The 14,967-nt window shown below is 36.0% G+C and overlaps 1 protein-coding gene and 1 long non-coding RNA gene across 2 annotated transcripts; one reads left to right on the top strand and one right to left on the bottom strand.

The window, feature by feature from the left end:
- Nucleotides 1-238: 238 nt before the first annotated feature.
- Nucleotides 239-9,912, bottom strand: LOC109188093 (homeobox-DDT domain protein RLT2). Its single transcript, XM_019338604.1, has 19 exons — nucleotides 8,734-9,912; nucleotides 8,026-8,523; nucleotides 7,200-7,279; nucleotides 6,087-6,503; nucleotides 5,857-5,946; nucleotides 5,587-5,751; nucleotides 5,272-5,494; nucleotides 4,977-5,077; nucleotides 4,738-4,824; nucleotides 4,481-4,633; nucleotides 4,191-4,346; nucleotides 3,874-4,083; nucleotides 3,153-3,794; nucleotides 2,599-3,066; nucleotides 1,933-2,517; nucleotides 1,737-1,841; nucleotides 1,400-1,636; nucleotides 497-1,308; nucleotides 239-463 (listed from the first exon to the last, which is right to left on the bottom strand). The coding sequence occupies exons 1-18, from the start codon at nucleotides 8,930-8,932 to the stop codon at nucleotides 535-537; spliced, it is 5,190 nt and encodes a 1,729-aa protein (XP_019194149.1). The 5' UTR covers nucleotides 8,933-9,912; the 3' UTR covers nucleotides 239-463; nucleotides 497-534.
- LOC109188094 lies at nucleotides 9,267-10,203 on the top strand. The gene is made up of 2 exons (XR_002055353.1): nucleotides 9,267-9,347; nucleotides 9,906-10,203. It is a non-coding gene; the product is annotated as an uncharacterized LOC109188094 (long non-coding RNA).
- The last annotated feature ends 4,764 nt before the right edge of the window (nucleotides 10,204-14,967 follow it).

The following is a 14,967-nucleotide window of genomic DNA, read 5'->3' as shown; positions in this document are numbered from 1 at the left end:
TTGAGTTTTAGACTCTCTCTTTGTTTTCAGCAAAATTGCAATCGAGTAATTGCATGATAGTTTACCTTTATGTCATCCTTAACCGACTAGGATCACAAGGCGAGGTTTACTCAATACAGACCTTGATAGTGACTGTGGGTTTCCTTTGTCAAAAAATAATAATTCCTAGCATAATCAGGCAACTCAGATCAGCTTCACTATATTCTCCATTCCAGAATCAGTGGGAAAACACTGCAGGGGATAAAATGGATGAAATCTACATATTTCCCAGAATTCATAATAAAATTTCTGAGCTTCAACTCTTGCTTCTTTATAATTGAGATGTATAGTACTCCAGTTTGCAAGATTTGGGTACAGTTTAACATACACTATGCAGCTCATTTTCAACTATTAATACATATAAATACATGTTAACTTCCTACAAAGCTCTCTAGTCTTAAAGAGCTGGGAGATTGTACTATGGACCAAGAGCAAACCTGCAACTTTTTCTTTATGTTTTGCAGCTACATTTTGCTCCCTTCTTTGAAACTAGAATTATTCACTATAGTCAGATGACGAAGATGGTGAATCTTGACTCTCGCTTTCTATTTGCTCCTCGGCCCTGAATCTGTTTCCTTCATCCTCCGAGTCACCGTTGAAATATCCTTCAATGTCTTCATTACCCGGTGCATCTTCCTCGCCTTCAACTTCTTCATCGTCACCATCTATATAATCGTCATTGGCATAGTCTATATCATCAATTCCTTGATCAGCGTCATAGTTGCCACCGATTTCCATTTGCTGTCCAGACTTCCCACTGAAGAGCCCGGGATACTCTTCTGTCATAGCGTAGTCATCGTATTCATCCTCTGATGCTTGACCATTATCGTTCTCGAACCCTGATCTTTCTGGACTGCTATCGTTTTCAGCAGCCTCGATTTGAATTTGTGCTGTTTCCATTTCCTCCTCCTTCCATTGCTGCTCAATGGAGCTAGCCCTGTTGTCAGCGTTAATTGTTATAACATTCTTCACTGGCCTTTGCCTACTTCTGGCTGAGCGACGACCCTTTCTTCGCCCCCCTTGTCCCTTCGATTGTCCTTTCCATCCTGGCAGTGCCCCAAGTCTGTGAGAAGCAGATTCGGGCTTGGAATCAACGATTTTCCTCTGAGATTTCTCGATACTGATACGTCTACGACCTCTTCCCCGACCACGGCCTCGTCCCGAGCCCGATCCATTTTCGACATTAGGCCACATTCCAGCTTCATGCAGAGCTTCAGCAGGAACCTCCTCCGCAACGTTTTTTGGAATAGTATATTTTGATGGTAGCGCCTTTGCACATTGAAATTCATGTCAAAATATTAAGAATTCCATTTCCATCAAAATACCCAAAAATTAAAAAAAAAAACATTTAAGAACTCACAGAGAAATTTCGCTCTCCTTTCTGAGATTCCTCTTTCTGCTGTTGTGTGTAACATATGGATGTATCGAGTTCCATAAGCCTCAGTGCTAAAGCCGCTGTCGTGTGAGGTATCCATGGAAGCACACCGACCCTCTCGAAACCAGCAGGCTGATCACCAATGCCCAACAACTCATTCGAGGTCTCGTAATTTGACAATAGAAAGTCTCTCTTAATCGCACATTCTAACATTGTTAAAAGCTGGAGCCCGACACAAAGAAAATTGAGATTAAAATGTGAATAATAATCTGGACTTAAGGTTAGTAAATTATTGTTGTTCAATAAAAATTTAGATTTCGACCTGAAGTAGATCTTCAGCTGAAGATGCAGTCTGTAGCTTCATACCCCAATGGCTTCGATACTCCTCTGACCAAACAGGTTCAAAAGCTTCAGGAAGAACGGAGACCTATAAAAGCCAATGTCGCCACTATATATGAGTGAAAGTGGGAAGAAATAATTGGTAGAAATTAAATAAACTACAAGGATGAGATTCTTGCCTCCAGTGAAGCTAGCTGTGCTTTTAACAATCTAATACGAATGGGAGGTGACGAGTATAGAGCACGGAAAGGGGAAAGATACTCGTCCTTCAATTTCTCTTTGCACCTAGTCAAATGTTCGGAAAATTTCAAGTTTTTGGCATAGGTTGTATGACAAAAAGGACAGTGGTTTTCCTCAAAGTACAAAACATAGCAGCGGTCACAAACTCTCAGCAGGTTTCTCCGTCTTATCTTTCCCTCCTTCGTTGCACATAAAAATTTAGAATCGAGACATTCTTCCCACATCCACTTCTCAAAATCTACGTATCTCCTCAAAGCATCGCTTTTCTCAACTATGTTCCTTCCAACCCCAATCATAAAGGATGATATACACGGAGGGCTATTTGGGTCTTTGTCAAGGGTTGAAGTTTTTTCCAAAGCTTCCTTTTTTACGTCATTTTCAACATCTGCGACAGAATTCATCATTTGCAACATATTTCTTCTTGCAGTTTCCTTGAAAGTCACTTCAATTCTTTGCAACATCAAATGCAAATGGGACTCTCTGATTCCACGTACATCCAAGGATGCCAGGAGGGCATCAAAACCCTATATGTCGAGGAAATAGAAGGTAAACCTGAATGAGAAATTGCATCATAGATATAGACTACGCAACATGAATATAGGTACCTTTTCGGAATCAATAAGCCTCCATTGACCATCACGCAGCTCAACAAAAATTCTGCCATAGCCTGGATCATTTCGAGAAGAAGTAATGAACTGCCAATATCTGTTGCGTCTCCGATCCTGTCCAAGTGGCAATGACCTATATACATATGTCTGCTCTGCCCTATACCCAATATAAGTTTTAAGCTGCATGCGCGATTTCTCTGCAACATATCCCAAATGCTGAACCTGAATATTATCGGGGCCAGCAGAAAACTCTTGTAATGGAAGATTTCTTTCAACAATAACATTACTAGAGTAGTTTGGGTCATTCCCTGGGTTATTTGAATCCCCTGGCTGAGCAGCATTATTTGCATTAATAACAGATGAAAACTGCATCTTTATCACATAATCATCTTTGAAACGACGTTTGTCAAGTTGTGCTTCTGCCCACATCTGCTTCTTCAATGCAGACGCTGCTTCCAAGCGCTCCTGAAAAGGTTAGCGACTTTCACTCAAGAAAGGTAAATGGGAAAGCAGTAAATTAAATAGGGAAGAAGCACAGGACACAAACGAACCTCTAAAGCAAATCGGATAGAGTTTCCCTCGTTAGCAAATCCAACCAAAGCAACAAGGGCATCAAGGCGCTCTTCGACGCTCAGATCAGAGTACTCTCCATCCATGAGTCCTTGAACCCATTGTTCGCCTGCACTTCCATCATCTACTATTGTGTTTTCTTGGTCAGGAATACTACTCTCACATTGACTGCCAGTATCAACTAATTGATCACCAGAAGTTTTTTTCTCCCCCATCAAAGTAGGTGAAATCTGAACACTACCTGGTGGCATCTCAGCCAGATCGTAAGAAATTTTGTGATCTTCTAATCTACTTGGTTTACAAGACCCACTGCTTTTACTTATATTTGTTTCGTCTTCTAAATTGTCAACCTCGGGATCCTCTGCTGCATCACTTTCAGAATCTTCTTCTTTCTCACCATCATCTGCTTCCTCACCATTCAAACATCTATTTTTAAAAAGGTGAACTTTTTCCCTGGCTGCGGCAAGAAGAGCTTCAGCATCAGCAGGATCCTTCCTGTAAGGCGTACGCACACAGTAAGTGGAAGGAGCAGTTCTCTCAAAAAGCTTCGTATCCCTTGACAAAGCAGCAGCAATAGATGCTTCTGGTGTCTTACTCGTGGTAAGGTCCCGCAGACCAGATGCCTTTACAATTTACACGGAAAGAGAAAAAAAGGTCAGTCAGCTGACTACCATGAAATAGGGCAATTGATTCTAAAGTTACCTGAATCCTTTCTGCAACATCCAGTATTGTCAGGCCCTTGCTTCCCTCGAATGAGAGAACATGAAATGCTGCGAATTTGACTGTTCCAGGTGTTAGGCAATGTCGAGATCTCCTGGGATTGGAAAGACCCCTTTCTTGCATTTTCGAAAGAGCATTCTCTGCTGCAACTCCATTCCGTAAGTTGGAAATAATATCAGCAGCATCATTACCCTGCAGAGGCAATCTAATTAAGAAGAAAACAAAAAAGAAAAGCTACAAAAAGAGTTCAACGCTTTGCATGTGTATATATTGAATGAGAAAAGGCAGAATATTTATGCCTCATTTTCATCCCGAAGACATGCAGGTTCAATGTTTCTTTTCGTCAACTTTGGGCCAAAACCTGCAGATAGAGCAAACTGCCGCAATATTTCAGGCCAAGTCAATGGGTTTAAGTGGCGCTGCCAGCTCCTTATATCAAAACCCCAAGCATATGCCTGTTACAAAAATAAAGCCTTAGTCCCATTCTATTTGGGTCTGCATTATAAGTGGCATACTAATTTTTTTTTTTTTTATAATGAACGATATAACTAGATCACTGGACAAAACAAGGAACAAAAAAAGAGCATACTCCTTCAACAATCTGGGGATGTCCACCTCCAGGATTAGCAGCATTGTTTTGATTCGCTCCAACCACAGCTGAAGACGTTCTAGCAACATCTTCAATATCTTTTATTATGGATCTCAGGAGAGCTATATGTATCTCTCCAAGTAATCTTGGATCCTGGCAATAGATGAAAACACATGGATGTAATATGGGTATGATTGTTATTTGACAACCCAAAAAAGTCAACTCGCAACAAAAATGAAATGTGCAATGGAACTTACATAATCATGAAATGCCTGAACAAGCTCATCCAAAGTGAAAGGCCAGAGCGAGAGAACATCAGAAAACGTAATTAAGAATCTCCAGACCTGAAGAAATATCACATCGGTAAACATCTCAAAGACAATGACATTCTCCTGAAGTCATTTAATGTATATCCTTTGAAGAGGATGAAAATGAAGATATGAATATTATTCAGCCAATAGAACTGGGGGAATAGGACGTTAAGTAAGTTTCTCACCATTAGAAGATTGCCCACATTTGCATCAGAACCAATCCAGGGTTGAATTCCAAATGGTTTTTTCAGGAAGACAAACTTGGGTGGGAATTCCCTGAGCATATCTAAAATATGAATTATAAAATATATCAGGTGTTAAAACGTTTGAATATATAATAGTAGAAAGGGAAGACAAGACAGAGCAGGACTATATAGTACTTTCCAATAAGTTTTCCACCTCATAACTCGTTCATGACATAATTTATGACTCATAACAAACCAAATGTACCATATATGGAGTGCAAAATAGTGTAACCACCTGCAAATGACTCGAGGTTTTGTAGAGCTTCATTGTCCAAAGCTAGAACTGAAGGCAAACCCTTCGTAGAGGCAGCCAACTCCATAAGTTCCAATCTTTCATCCTCAATTAATTCTATGGATTCTTTAGCAATTCTACGAGCAGCAGCCCTCTCATTAGCAGCTTTAAGCTTTGCAGCCTCCTTCTCTCTACGCATCTCTTCTTTAAGCTTCATTTTCTCCACCTGTGAGGATGGGTGAGAGGACAAGTTATTAATTGGAAACTAAACATAGGTGTATAGATGAGTTACTAGATGAATTATGCATTGCAACTTACTCTCTTTGATTCTTTCTGGAGAAATTTTTCCCTCCTTTCCATCTCACGCCTTTGCTCCCTTAGGCACCGTTCCTCCTCACGCTGCTTTTCACGTAAAAGTCTTTCTTCTTCCTTCCGCCTCTCACGATCCTGTCTCTCCATCTCTTTCCTCATTTGCTCTTCTCTCTAAGGAAATAGAGAACACCAAATAAACATTTGTGACTGACAAATTATAACCCAACCATCCAAGTGCAACCCCGGAATTAAACCCTAAATGCATTAAATTGCAACCTTTCGCCTTAGCATGTCTTGTTTCTCAAGCTCTTTCCTAATCCTCTTCTCATGGGCTTCAACTTCCCTTGCCATTTTAGCCTCTTCACTCTGTAAAAAGTATACTCAAATAAGGTGAAACCCTTTTGGAAAAAAATGTTTTTGCATTCAATTAACCCTTTGCCCGACCACCCACCCACCCACCATCCCCCAAAAAGAAAGGAAAATGAATTAGCTGAAACCATGGAAACCTTGCGCTTCCTCTCCAACCGTTCCTCTTCATGAATGACTCGGGTCTCAGATGATACGAATTGATTTTCAAGCCCAGTGATGGGATGGGAACCAAAATTACCCTCGACACTAATTTTCCCATGAGAAGATCCTTGCGGAGCAACATCAACCTCTTCTGAAGCTGGAGATAAGTGGGCATGTCTCCCTTGCTGATGTAGTAGACTTAAAGTTGGCGGTTGAGTCTGTATACTGTATCCTGAGGGAAAATGCTCACTGTTATGGAGATAAGAGCGCCCAGAAGATAAAGAAGGCCTGCTTCCCTGAGCTTCAGAAGGTGAACTGTAATAGTGGTGCGGAACACTTCGTTCATATGCATCACTTCTGATAGATGGCTGCTCTGGAATAAACTGGTATTCAAGAAGAGTCCTTGTAGGCCCCTGACATGTAATTCTAATAGTCAAAATTTTAACTCCTCAATAACTGAAGCAAGCCTTAAAGATGTGAAACAATATATTGGCGAGAAATCAACCTACATATACAATTCAGAATGACAAATATAAGAACAAAGAAAACACCAATCACTTCTAACCTGTTACCCTGTTAGTAATTCTACAATACTTCTCAGTTTTTTTATTAACTTGTAAACTACCTCTTACCTTGCTATACAAGTTAACCAGTTTTCAAGGACATTTACATAGTACAAAATAGATTAAAAGCATTTTTAAGGTCTGAAGTGAAGAAACAGAAACTCTGATGAAATCAAGAGTTTCAATAGTATATACAAGCCTAAAGGGCATACTATTATTAGCCTTGCCAAGTTAATAGGTTTTAAACTTTGTGAATGATAAGTTTAGCCCAGGTAGACATAAATAGACGAGCCACTTTACTGACTATGATCTTTAACTTTATTATTGAAACTATCGAAGTATGCAAATGAACTTTAACTTTATTAGGTAACTTCAAAGATGTGCTTTAAGAAAACAGTTGTATTTCCAAAAAAGGACGAGAAATATTAATTACTCATGAATACATCATAAAGGCAGAAGCTAAAACCAGAAAACACCACTAATGGGTATTTCAAATTTAGCAGCATGAGAGCTGAGAATATCTTGAAAAGAAATGAGTAAGATAACCTTGATTTGTCTACTATCTTGTCTCTCATATAGTTCAGTATCAAAAGACCGTTCCGCTGGTTTGTGATGCACTGCTGTCACTGTTCCATGCAGGAAGAGTCAGGTTCACATACTTAAGGGAAGCTTTATAAATTATAAAATTCAAATACACATCAGAAAAATATCAAATACAAATAAAAAATCAAAGATGGTTCCAAATTGTCAACATATGATCAATTTAGAAGTTCAATGCCAGGTCATTAGAGATGGGAGACCGGGTATTAGTATATGCAGAGTATAACAAAGTACCTCACTCAAACTACCATACTATAAATTACATGTCAAGAGGTAAAGCTCCTCCAATATCACCGCAAAACCATAAGACAAGAAATGTCTAGTTAATAGGAAAAAAAAAAATCAAATTATATTTGACATCAGTTCATCATATAACCAGCATAACACCTCCTATCAACGCTGCATGGAACTATGTCATCTAGAAAGCAACTGCAACCTAGTCTCAGTGATCATTTATTGGGCTTTAAACAATATATAGCCCCAACCACCTAGTATGTCTATTCTAGCACTCATCAATTGTACAATGTCTTTATTACTCGTCATCAAACTTCACCACACTTTTGAAACAATGCCATATACATATTTTTAATAGCAAACAGAGTTTTACTACATGTACTCCTAAATCTTACTCCTTCCTGATGTGACAGGCTCTGATAAGTTACTTTTTTCATGTGGGTCCCAATACAAGTGTCTACATCAAGGTTTTGTGTGTGGGAGTAAAAATTGTGAGTTGAATATGGGAGTTCACATAGTATTTTCCTAGCAAACTTACCAATGGGAGCACCAAATGCACCTGGTGGCAAGGGATCAAATTCCATTCCAAGAATAGGCCCGTCCTCCCTCAATGGCTCTCCTAACTGCGCCTCAACAAATGCAATAGCACGAAGCTCTGATATAGCCTGTGGAGGCTCATAATACCGCTTCATGGCTGGCATTTCAGCTGCATACCTCGGAACTGCAGTTCCAGGTCGATGAACCACACGGGGATGGTGTTGTTGCAAATCCACGGGCGTATGTGGGTTCAATCCTGAAGCAGAGGCAGATGCATGCCCACTCCTCAATTCACCGCCAGTTGCAATGTCATCGTGTCCACAAGAAGACACCATTGCCGCCGGCAAATCTTCTTTTCGCGCCCGCTTTACTGAGGGGACTGAGGGGGCCTTTCGGTCCTTCAGTCTCCTATGGCAGAACCACATTTGTAGCTGCCGATCAGTTAACCCCAACTTAACTGACAGCTCTGCTCTCACTGCCTCAGATGGGTAAGCTTCCTCTACACCAAGAAGCTCCAATCAGATAAGCAATCGATCAATTAATCAATACAGTCCGGCCACGGATGTTTAAACAGAAAAGGAGAAATTAAAAACGACAATATAAATAAAATAGATAACGGAGAAAATCACATAAGCCATTGCCATAAACCGCATGAATAGAGAGTAAAAATGCTCAGTAATAAAGTTAAAGGAGTAAAAGATGAACTAACTGGCATAGGTCTTTTCAAGAATTTCCAACTGCGAAGCTGTCTTCATTTTGCGCTTAACCTTAGGCTCTCCTCCTTCCGGTGGCTTCTTTTTCTCCACATCAGAACCACCACTTCCGCCGGCACTGCCTCCGGCAACTCCAGCTGGCTCAGCAGACTCTCCGCCACCAACACTCCCGCCATTTCCACCACCAGGCTCCATTACTAAACAAACCCAAAATCCCAAACAACTCTTTCCACTAACCAAAAAAATGAACCGTAAGTGAATCAATAAGCTTTAAAACTCGGCACCCTCCACTAAAACACCTCAAAATCGTTATCTTTCTCGTTCTAAAACTTAGGGTTCCCAAATTCCGAAATGAAAGAGCTTTTAGAGAGAGAAGGGGGTAGAGAGAAGAGCACGGAATTGGGTAGCTTTTGGTTTTGACGAAAAGATAGAAAATTTCACAAACCCACAAAAGTTTAACTCGTAGAAAATGCTCACACTTCTCTCACCCATCACTCTCTCTCTCTCTCTCCCACTAAAAGTAAAAAAAAAGGACTGGAGACTTTCTCTCTCCCTCTATTGCGTATTGATAATCTGTACAGCAAACAGCGACTGTCGTTGAGGTGTGAAGGTGAGATTTAGCGAATTCCCATAAAATATAATCAGTACAATTATTATTATTATTATTATAGAGTAATAGTAGCAGGAGTAAGAAAGAAACAAAAAGAATTGAAGATGAGCAACTATGAGCATACATTTGCACAGACTCTCTCATCCTTAATCCTTTTCTTGGAATTTTCTTTTCAGGTACTATTTTCTTTCTTTCTTTTCTTTTTTGTTGAAATTATGAAAAGAAAAAACAAATATATAAAAAGAATTAATGCTAGTGTTGATGTGGGTGGGTGGGATAGATTGTAGATAAAGAGATTACTGGTAGCAGTAGATTAGATAGCAATAAAGAAAGGAGAATATATATATATTTATAATGTATGTATGACTGTGTATGTACTCATGTGTGTATATGTGGAGGGTTAGTATTGTCAGATTCTTGGAAATGGAAAGCTTTGATTCACAAATGGAATTGTGGGTTAGTTTGGGAAGTTTGTTCCTCTCTCTACTTTCTCTCTCTTAAACTGTTCTTGAAGTCAGACCGGTTTTTGGTGTTCTCATACTACTGCGATCCCGTCAGAGGTTTAAGACTGTGGTGCGAGGATGTTCTTCCACGCGCGGTGGTAGTGAGTGGTGGGCACGCGGTTCGGTTGTTACTAATTATGGCGGTATGGTGAGTCGCGTGAATGGAAATCGCCTGTAGGTGGGTAGATATGGGTGATTCCAGCATCATAAAGTGTGGGGCCGCCTAAATTAAAGATGAGATAATCCACAGAAATCTGGACGAGATTATAGTGAAATGAAAGTTTGAATGCAGTAATAAAGTGGCGAAATTTTCTAGGTTACAATGTCATTAAATTACATGATGTTAGTTTATTAATGTTAACTTTTTTATTAACTTTGCATAAGATATGAGATTGTTTAAAATTTAGTAATAGGGAATTTTATTACGTAACTGTTAATAATAGATTTTTCTGAGATTAGTAATATTAGCACTGGGTAACAATTATATATAAAAAAATTAATTGTTTATTGTTAACATATAAAAATGAGAATCATTTATAAGTTATAAATACAATGCATGACGTGGATCCTTGTAACTTAATTATATTTTACACAATAATATACTTACCTTAAAATTCATAAGAGAGTGTTTTGTCCCTCTTTACAATAAGATTTTAAGGTGTGTATGATTCGCACATTGAAATCGGAATTGTAATAAAAATTAAATACTTGGTAATAGTAATAAGTTTTTGTGAAAGTATTTTGCATGTTTGGTAGTATGGTGGAATTGAAATAATTATCAATATTGATATTTCGTTGGGTATGTTATTTTGCTAGGCGATCTGCGAATCGAGCTGTTCATGCTATTGCAAGGGGGGCCTTTTCTTGGTCAGGTTACGGGGAGTGGTATCACTCATCTCCCTAGTTTCTTGTGAACATTCTCGTTTCTGATTTAATGCATTAAGCTTTTATTCTAAAAAATACAAAAATAAAAAATCAAGGTATTTGATCCTAATATAATGATACCTAAAGCATCAAAATGAACAAAAAATCAAAACAAAATTAAAAAATATTAATTCAAACTTAAAAATTAGACTACTAATAAGATGAAATAATACTCATTTTTTAATTAGAAAATGAGATTTGTAATTGAAGATGTAATCAAATCTCATAGTTATATTTTAAAAAATTGTCAATCAAACAGTAATTATGATTTTAATTATCATTCTTAGTGTGTAAACTCATAAACTAAACACGCACTTAATATACTCATGTCTGCCTAAACCTACAATCAAACCAAAAAAAATAATGGAAGTATCTGATGTGGACTTTGTAAGTTGTAACCTACATGGGAATCACATTCACCATCATGATTAGATTGTGTGAAATTTTCTGAAATATTAATTTACTTGACCAATGCAAATATAAAAAATATAAAAACAAAAAATCAATACAATTAATCTTAATATAATGAAATCCAAAACGCCGATATGAATAACAAATTAAAACAAAAAAGTTTAAGGTACTAATTCAAATTTAAAAATCAAATTACCATGGAATGATACTTTTTTAATTAGGAAGTAAGGTTCTTAATTGAAGGGGTAATACAATTTTATAATTGTGTTTTAAAAATTGGTCAACCAAATAATAACTATGATTTTTATTTTTTTTGAAGAAAATAATTATGATTTTTATTCTCATTCTTATTTCTTAGTATATAAAGCTATGAACCAAGCAAATACATACTATTTATACTTAGAGGGTTTTCTGGAATGCAATCAGGGTTTGTGTTTCCAATCAATTTGCCAAAGGTCATATTCAAGAATTGAGCTTTCTGCTGTGAAGTGCTTTTGCATGTCCTTCGTTTTCTTCGCCTCGTTTTTTATTAACTCATTTTTGTCTGTTTTCTTAAAATATAAAATTTAAAGTAATCAAATTGTAAATATATAACCAGGACTATGTGGTCCAATGGTACTCGGGTTGGACTTTTATTTGGAAGATTATGAGTTTGAGCCTCAGTGGAGGCGTTATTGGTTCTTTGTGTTTCAGTAGGTTGAGAAAGTATATGAACAGATACTACAATGTAATAGAGCCAGTAACTTTCAAAAAAAAAAAAAAAAATTGTAAATATAAAATTTAAATATAATAATAATGATGATGTAATAGAGGTAGAAGATCAGATGTTCCTTGATAGTTTGACCATCCAACTTCTCTCATCAGCTTCTGAAACGGTCAAATTTTAATTAAATCTGATCTGTCGAACAATTTCCATTAATTGCAGCTTTTGACTATGTTGCATAAACCAATTAATCGAGTAAAATAGTGTTTATTTACAAATATAAATGAAAGGTAGAGGGCCAAGAAAACTTGTTTGATTAAACAATGAATATAAGATTTGATACTTTTAACCAATTAAGGAGTTTTCTACTTTGCTCAATATGTAAGCCACATCAATGAAAAATGCTTAATTAATTAGGTTACGTTGTATTGCATGGTTATGAATTGAATTCTTATTAATATTTTTTGATTGAGAGTGTCACATAATATTTTTTATGCGCTTTATTTTTTATTTTTTTTTTATGTGAATTGTTGAACAAATTATTGTGCTTGAGGGTCTGGGTTGTATGTTTGATGGTAAAAATGAGGCTGAACATGGCATTGATGGGGAGACAATGATGTTCATGAAGACTGAAGGAGTTTTACACGACCAAAATGGCGTTTTGAAAATGGGTCTTAAATTATTTACATTAAGAAATAAAAATAATTTTGTTATTGTCATGGGTTCAAATCATCAAAATATAAAATAACATATCAGGTAATAGTATCATTTAACCATTGATCGAGAGGGACAGAGGGTAAAATATAAATTTATTTTTCTCAAATGGATAGTTAATGCCAATAGTCATTCACTAATTAAATACGGAGTAGTAATAATAGTTATAATTGATATGTCAACTAACATATATACACAAATCAAATTGTGTTCTATGACATACATACTCTAAAACTTGTTAATTTTTATGTGAAATTTTGTATATTTCATTCTTTTTTCAAAATAAGTTATAAATACAACTATGCTCAAATATATATTTGTAAGGCTAATTTTTTAGAAATATTAGACGTGTCAACACTCCGCACTAATAAGATCATATGCGATATGTTCGACTAATTAAGAGCTACACCCACTTGATCACTCCTTTATGAACTCTTCAATATTAAAATATATCTATATTTTTTTATGAAGGCATATTTCCAATTGTTATACCATATACTAGGGTTGTTCACCTTGCATTGTGGATCATGGTCCGAAAGAATATTTAGATCATGTGCATATAGTTAACATATTACGTGTATTCAGTTAATAAATTATGTACCGACTACAATTACATATTATGTATCTGCAGTTAACATATTATGTGTTTTCAGTTAATAAATTATGTACCTACTACAATTAACATATTATGTGTTTTTAGTTAATAAAGTATGTACCTACTACAATTAACATATTATATGTATGTAGTTAATAAATTATGTACATGCATTAACATATTATGTAGCTTCAATTTATTTATAAGTTCATAATATGTTAACTGAAGGTACATAATATATTAATTACAATTATATACCAATATCTAGCCCATGGTATAATTTGTCCATATTTTTAGAGTAGGTGTCGAGTAACAAATATGAACTGTAATATGGATTTTGCAAAATGGGCCACACAATCAGAAATGTCCAATTGATTTGGGTTAGACTTCTACAACAAACTTTTTGGGCAAATTATTGTATGGACCATGACCCACACAATGTTACGTGGACCATAACAAAAAATACATTTTTAATATATTAAATGTACATTATTTTTATACTGAATGTACATTATACAATATAATGTATACCCAGAACAAAAATAATATACTTCCTCTGAATATAATGTACATTATTTTTCTACTGAATATACATTATTTTTGTATTGAATGTACATTATTTTACAACAGACAAAATATGGTCCACACAATAATGATTGAACTTTTTGGGCTAAGGTGTCCATGGACAAATTATGCTGTGCATCCGTAGCATACGGATGCAAAAACGACGTCGTTTTATTAAAAACGCACGTCTCCCTTAAAAAAAAAAATTCAGGTTCGATTCCCAGCAACAACATATGAACTAAAATTCCATAATCGATGAACTATAATTTCAAAATCTATGAACTAAAATTCCAGAATCTAATCTATGAACTAAAAATTCTAGAATGAATGAACTAAAATTCCAGAATCTATGAACTAAAATTTCAGAATCGATGAACTACAATTTCAGAATCGATGAACTAAAATTCCATAATCTATGAACTAAAATTCCAGAATGAATGAACAACATAATGTTGTTGCTGGGAAGCGAACCTGAATTTTTTTTTAAGGGGAGACGCGCGTTTTTAATAAAACGACGTCGTTTTTGCATCCGTATGCACCATGCATGGTGCATACGGATGCACAGCATAACTACTCGTGTCCATGCGCAATCTGGATTATTTCAATTAATTTTTTTTTTTGTTGGTCTAACTGCATGTTTTATTGCGCAATCAATTAGAATCACACATCAACCCTAATTCTGTTTGTAGTATATAGGGTCTCAATGATTGCAAAACACCTCTAATTAAACTAGAAGATACCAGCATCATCTTATTTACACCCTATGGATTAAAAAAATAAAATAAAACTATTAGTTAGTAAAGAATTATATATTTTTATTTTGTAAAACAAAATGAATTGATATAATTTATTTATTTTTACATTTTGACATTATAAAAAAAACTCGTACAACAAATTAAAATAGACTTTAGCTCTACATACATGTAAACCACATGTGATAGCGCGTGTGTATATATGCACATATGTGGGTTTCATCTTATGGTATATGGTTTGAAACTTATTGTGATTTAATTATTCATATAGAAATATAAAATGCTTTTCTTGGGCTGATCAGGTCAAGAAATCTGAATTCTAAAGATAAAATATTCTTGCCTCAACATCTATCAAATCTTCTAGGTTACAAAAGTTTGGACTAGCTTCTGATGAATGAATAGGTTATGATAAGACAATGTGGAATGTGTATCATGTTTCTAAAGATTGTTACTA

The sequence above is a fragment of the Ipomoea nil genome, unplaced genomic scaffold (assembly GCF_001879475.1).
Source record: "Ipomoea nil cultivar Tokyo-kokei standard unplaced genomic scaffold, Asagao_1.1 scaffold1421, whole genome shotgun sequence".
Classification (NCBI taxonomy): Eukaryota; Viridiplantae; Streptophyta; class Magnoliopsida; order Solanales; family Convolvulaceae; genus Ipomoea; species Ipomoea nil.
This window is presented reverse-complemented; position numbering and strand designations above follow the sequence as displayed.

What these genes read in the sequence shown, in the direction of transcription:
- LOC109188093 (XM_019338604.1), bottom strand. Translation starts at nt 8,932, where the DNA reads ATGGAGCCTGGTGGTGGAAATGGCGGGAGTGTTGGTGGCGGAGAGTCT. An exon ending in TCTTGAAAAGACCTATGCCA is followed by an intron (nt 8,524 to 8,733) that starts GTTAGTTCATCT and finishes TTCTTGGTGTAG; the next exon opens with AGGAAGCTTACCCATCTGAG. An exon ending in AAGACATGCTAAGGCGAAAG is followed by an intron (nt 5,752 to 5,856) that starts GTTGCAATTTAA and finishes CTATTTCCTTAG; the next exon opens with AGAGAAGAGCAAATGAGGAA.